This window comes from Aulostomus chinensis, chromosome 24 (assembly GCF_037954235.1).
Source record: "Aulostomus chinensis isolate RoL2024-O1b breed Wild chromosome 24, RoL_Achi_v1.0, whole genome shotgun sequence".
In the NCBI taxonomy this organism is placed as follows: domain Eukaryota; kingdom Metazoa; phylum Chordata; class Actinopteri; order Syngnathiformes; family Aulostomidae; genus Aulostomus; species Aulostomus chinensis.
Genome location: NC_141343.1, coordinates 11,591,501 through 11,597,500, shown reverse-complemented (window position 1 = coordinate 11,597,500; position 6,000 = coordinate 11,591,501). Strand labels below are relative to the sequence as shown.

General features: G+C 44.7%; 1 protein-coding gene across 3 annotated transcripts in view; it reads left to right on the top strand.

Moving 5' to 3' along the window:
- The window catches only part of tbc1d14 (TBC1 domain family, member 14), a 34,320-nt gene that overhangs the window by 6,466 nt on the left and 21,854 nt on the right, over positions 1 to 6,000 (top strand). For 2 of the 3 annotated variants that reach the window (XM_086197746.1, XM_086197745.1), the window contains exon 3: positions 4,975 to 5,098. In XM_086197746.1, the coding sequence (XP_086053872.1) occupies positions 4,975 to 5,098 (124 nt within the window). Of the gene's footprint in view, positions 1 to 1,397; positions 1,615 to 4,974; positions 5,099 to 6,000 lie in introns of those variants that run through there. The other variant, XM_086197747.1, reaches the window with a different exon arrangement.

The following is a 6,000-nucleotide window of genomic DNA, read 5'->3' as shown; positions in this document are numbered from 1 at the left end:
GGTGGTGAGCGGGTTGATCTGCACTTAAGTCGCCAAGTTCCTCAGGAACCAGGTCATGAACCTGTTGCAATGCACTGTAGTAACCTAATTACCGTAAATCCACATGCAGCTGATGACTACCTTGATCTCTGTCTGAGCGCGGAAGAGTTCTGGAAGCATCATTCGCACGTGTCCTCGGTGTCAGCGATGGAAGATGCTGAGCCCTCGGTTCAAATTCTTTTCACGTAACGGTCACCCCTCCTCCACCGGTTCAGTCTTAAGTCACGCGCATGTGAACGTGTTATTGCCACGGCTACATGTTTACAGAGACATCTGCACCCTCCGGGAAAAATCTACCCGAGCTCCTCGAAGCCCTCTCCCCGCTGGCCCAGGTCCGTTCGGGTCGATCTCATTTATGCGACATTGAAGAAATAAATCGTAGCAAGAATTCTAATGATATTCTGGTGGCTTCGGTCAACTTGTTAGTATCGATCAGAAATGGCATTGAGTCGGTAACAACCTGGAAATTGGTTTTAAAACAGTCAGTGGTGTGTCACACCTGAGTACATGCTGCCTTTTAAAACACTCATCAACTCCCTCTCACTCGGTCGCCACATTCCCCTCCCTGGTGACTTGTGGAACATTCTTTGACACGTGTGTGTGTGTGTGTGTGTGTGCGCGCCCGAGTTAACATTTTCCATTAAAGCCTGAAACCAAAAAGGCAAAACAAGTGATGTTAAATGAAAAGATGAACGGTAGGAATTTCACCGAAATGGAAACGTGACTGACTTCAGTTTGCCGCACTATTAAAGGCAAAAAAACAATACTATTTCAGTGAAACATTATTGCGTCGCAGAGACGTCCTACCCACGCGTCAACAGACTAAAGATGACGTCGTTGTTTGATACGAACAAAAAATCCCCGCAAATTAAAAATGTGAGCTATGGAAAGATGATCATAGCCTTTTAAAAATTGAAATCCGTATTTCAATATTTCTCAAAATAATTTTAATTAGAGGATAGATTCATTCATTCAAAAACGGTCAAACTGTTTTAGCTTTATTAGCTTTATGTGCCTATATTAATCAGAAACAATGCAACAGATGAATATTTTTGAAAGTCGGCTGTGATCTGCGATCAAATTTTTTTTTTTAGGAGGATCATCATTTTGCCAACTTTATATCATGTTTTTACCCATATTACGGTTTTAATCTGGTCATGTTTTGGTCGTGAAAGCTGACCAGCTTTTAAACAATTATTTTAATCATCGATTAATCCGTTTCGTTGAAGATGTCTCTTTCGTTTCACTCACACGATTGCCTATCATTTGCTGTTGGAGACATTTCCCTTCAGGCTCCAGATTCCTCCCCTCCCACTGGTGGAGCCGACCTTCTCACCGAGAAGGAGGGAGCGCTGAGGAGCAGCTTGGTACTTCAGTCTCTGTGTGAACGTAGCAGCTGTGTGAATTTACGCGTCCAAATGTTGACCGAAGGCAAGTTGTGAGGACTTTCCTTCTGCTTTGTTTGCCTCCGGATCCTCTGATAGCTCCAGGTTTCTAGCGAAGGACAGCTTTGATTGGTTGTTGTGTGGCGTAGCACGGCAGAATGGCAGCCTCCTCTCTTCTCTACATTGACAGGTAGGATGAACTTTTCCATTGTTTATACATCCACTGGCCCACCGCTGCTGACCTGTGTTTTCACGTATGGCCGCGCCATCTTTGTGTTGAGCAGTTTAAAAATGTAGCTGACTGTCTGTTGGTGGTGAAACACTCTTTTCTCTGGTGTAGTGTGTTTTTTGACTCTCTGTGTCTTCTGATCAGTGTCTGCAGCCTGGAGCAGCTCACCCAGGACTCAGTGTACTCTGCTCTTTCCCTACTTGTGCGAGCTTGTTCCATTTTGCCATTACTGGCATCGTTGCTAGTTCAAGCGTGTGAACTACAAGGACATCCCGTTGCCTTGTTTGCCCCCATCAAGACTCAACACAAGTGTTGTGAAATCCTAGAATTCCTACTGGACTTAGATCACAAACCAATGCAGTCCAAAGCGCATACAAGTACCTCATGCAGTCTCGTTGGACGTTCTAAGCATTCCACTTGAGCAGACAAGCAGAGCCACACACCCACATGAATGAAAACGGGCTTCCTCCTCAGTCGTTGACCCTCGTTTTAAAGTGCACATGAAAGCTGGAGAGATGAAAGCACTCCTCTGTTGAGCTTCTGATGCATGAAGTAAGCCGGGATGTGAAGTCGGGTTTTGTGTTTTCAGGGTGGCGCCGAGTCTCAGCCTCTGAACCTAGCTCCTTGCAGCAGAGGTTTTTTTGTCACTTACGGGGTTACTGGAGTTCACCTCTACGTCACTGCTGACATCCAGTTGACTTTCCTACACACAAGTTAACACAAGAGTTTCTCAGATCCGCAATCCAAGTGTGTGTTATGTTGCCAGTGAATTAATAAATGAACAGATGATGCTTTTGGGCTAAGTTTTCGAGTAATTTCTTGACCTCGGAAGTAGCAGTGTGAAAAGAATTGCCAAGTGAAGGGCCAGACACTGGCTGCAGTTTACTCAGTCACATGAAGATAAGAATTAGAAGCCTTTATCTACTCCCCGATGGTGCGTAGAAGTATAATGATGAAAACACAAAACACTGGGCATTGAACAGTTGAATAAGGTAATAAAATACATAGACGTTTTGGAACCGGGGTCACCTGATGAGGTAAAACAAGAACGGCTGGCTCTGCGCGTGTGTAAAGCCTATCTAAAAGCCCTTTAAAAAATATGTCAGGTGACCTTAAATTTGTTTTGTTTGTTTTTTGTATTGTACCTCCTGTTTTATCGTCAACACTTTACAGTCTCATTCCAATCCTCTTTACTTTCCTGACATCTGTTTCCTTCCTTAGTTTCTCTGGTAGGAGATGGGACCCTGATTCCTGTAGATGTTCTTGTCACAGCTCTACACACGATTGCAATGCATTGCTCCTCAAGTCTTTTGGTGGTTTGGATTTTGGTGGTCAAAGGACGCTGTCACCTCTCAACTTCATACGTTCTTTCTCACTCACGTCAGTCCCGGAACCCGTCGGCTAAATCTGACAACTTCGCTTCTAGTAACAAAAGCTAGTATTTTTCATTTATTTATTTTTGTGTAGCCAGCAGAAATCCGGTGTGACTTCCTCTTTCGGCCTGCCGACAGTCTGTATAGCAACTTAAGACATTTATACAGTACGGAGTTAGATGATGAGTCCAAGCAGAATGTTTTAAAGGTTCCCAGTTTACACTCAATTCAGAGTTCAAAACTTCTACAACAGCTTTGAAGACTACAGCCATTTGTCTTACTTGGCATTTTGGCCAATGCGTTCCATTTCCTCTGCAGTCTCTTGCATGGACCTTTTTTGAAAATGGACACAAATGAAGCCTGTTCAAAGGTGACTGGTCAAAGCTACCCAAATGGAAAACCGATACTTCTTGCTTTCCTGTCCTAATTTCAATTCTGACAGGTTCTGTAAATACAGAGTTTCAGAGCTTCTGATTTCCTAAATGGAAAAATGGTTGTCGTCTTAGAACTTAAGAAAGCCGTTGTAGTTGTTTCAAACGGGCTACTTTTGAAACGGTCGGCTCATATTCGTTTGTCTCTCAGTTCAACACCCCAAGTTGGTGTACGGACTGTAAACAATGAGATATGGACGGCACATGGACGTCTTGGACCAGATTGCTGCTGGCTAAACTGGAATACTGACCCTTGCTCCAAGAGTCTAAGTCATCAGACAAAGCAAATGGGTTCTGAGATCATCCGGGTCCCAACATAGGCATAGGGTGTGGAACTCAGACCATCTCTTCTTACGTGTAATCGTGACAGATATTTGTACATTTCAACTTTGGATCAAATGTTTACTTGTCAATCGACAGATTGCTCGATGAGATCTGCACAACAAAACCAAAAAACTACCACGAGTGGGTATTACTTTAGGACCCAGGACTCTTCTGGGTCTGTATCTGTTTGTCACACACAGCATGACTGTCCCCTGCATCCTGCTAACGATGGCTTGATGAAAGCTACACTGCCAGCAGCATAATGGAAACTGCTGAGCTAAAGTGCAGAAGAACGTAATTTACAAGCTATGCCAGATTTTAGTGAATTCATGGATGTATAACAAGCAACTCTTTTTGGCTGATTGTCCCTCGACACATACACAGTTGTTCCTGGGACGTCTGAGGACGTCTCCAACCCAGTCAGGTCAGGCTGTGTGACTGGTGCAATTGGTTTAGCCCCAAGTCTTATTACCTTTTTAAACATCACAATTATTGACAATGGATGGAGTAGCTCTAAAATTACAGGGGCAGATGAAAAGAGATTCACCGGGATATGGGCTCTTTGATGTGTCGACCATTTATGCTATGTGTAGATTAAGGCCTTGCTACCAGGTCTTTATTTGTGTCTTTCTCAGTTGGGCTCTATTCAGGATTTTAATGAAAGCCCTCCGCTAACAGGTCTGTGGTCATAATGAATGGACTGCTGCTACTGGCTACACGCTACACTAAACTTGGCTGGAAGGAGCAGGTGTGCGTATTGTGCGACACCAGCAGGTCATTCAGTGCAGGGAGAGCACTTTTATTCATGCCTTTTTGAATTTTTAACTATAAGTTCTAATTTGACGGTCGTGGAAAAATACAGCAATGCCTCTCATATACTGTTACAGCTGAAGAATTGATTGGATTGAGTTGATTTTTTTTTGTTTTGGTATAGTTATTATCGAATGCGAGATCACTCTGACACGACTGTTTGTTGGGATCTGTGTGTTGGTATTATTTGTCCAACCAACCAACTCATATCATGTTTGTGTATTCTCGCTCTCTGTGAGCGGCCGGTGAAGCTCTGTTCTTAAATCCTCAGATTCCTTGAGCTTATCTCGGTCGTGCACGGATATCAAGGATCTACACACAATGTTGGTTCCATGTGCCTTCAACAGCAATAACAGCTGTGTTGAACCAAATTACACCCTCAGGAGCCTGTTTGCCAGGAGGATGAAGGACAGTCGGCCAGTACAGCAGAGGGATCCGGGGTGGAAGCTGTTTGGGAAGGTCCCACCACGTGAAGTCCCCGTCAAGGACCCCAAGAGAATACAGAAGGTAGATTAATCAAATAACATTTACTTAGCCACCTGTTTTCATTTCACCGAAAGCGTGACTGGTTGAATTTGTAACTAAAGGCGCGTTTCCACTGGCTCACTTTGGCTTGGGTTGGGTCGGTACGGCTCGGTACAAGTGCGTTTCCGCTAGCACTGGCTACCACTTCGGCGTGGGTGGAGTCACCGGCCGAGAGTTCCCCGGCGTCATTTGTGTGTGACACAACAACAACAATGGAGGACACGGAGGCAGCGTTCTGCCTGTTGCTCGGTCTGTGGTTTTTGCTTCAACTAAAAGTGAGGGACGACAGACGGGCAAGGCTTCAAGCGGTGAAACAGAACAGCCGAGAAAAGAATAAAAGACTCCACCAAGCGATCGACCAGTATTCCACCGAGGCCAAGATAATACCAAGTAGACGACGTAAGCAGGTGAGTTACCCAATCAGCGCCCTGCTATGTGTTTACGTCACATTTTATTCCCCACTCTGCTCGCTTGGAACCCCAGCTGAGTGAGTACCGTGTTGGGGCCGGTGGAAACGGGGCCAAACCGACCTGACGCAAGCTGTAGTGAGCCGGTGGAAAGTTGCAAAATTTACAGGCATAGAGGACAGGCTTTCATTTATCTATGTATATTCTCTATTGTGACTTGAATTGTCCTCTTGCTCACCAGCTGCTCTCCAGGGTACTGAAAACAAAGAACTGGGCACCGTCGCTAATATGGTCATTACCGACTGAATGTGTTTTACAGTTCCTCGATCCACTGTCATCCATCTCACTGGCCAGGAAACTTGCAGAGCACTGTTTCTGTCCACACTTTGAGCACATGAATCTCTACGTCGTGTTGCTGAGAAAAATGTTTGCTGAACTAGTGAATATTGTTGCTAACATTTCTACCACTGGTCTCCA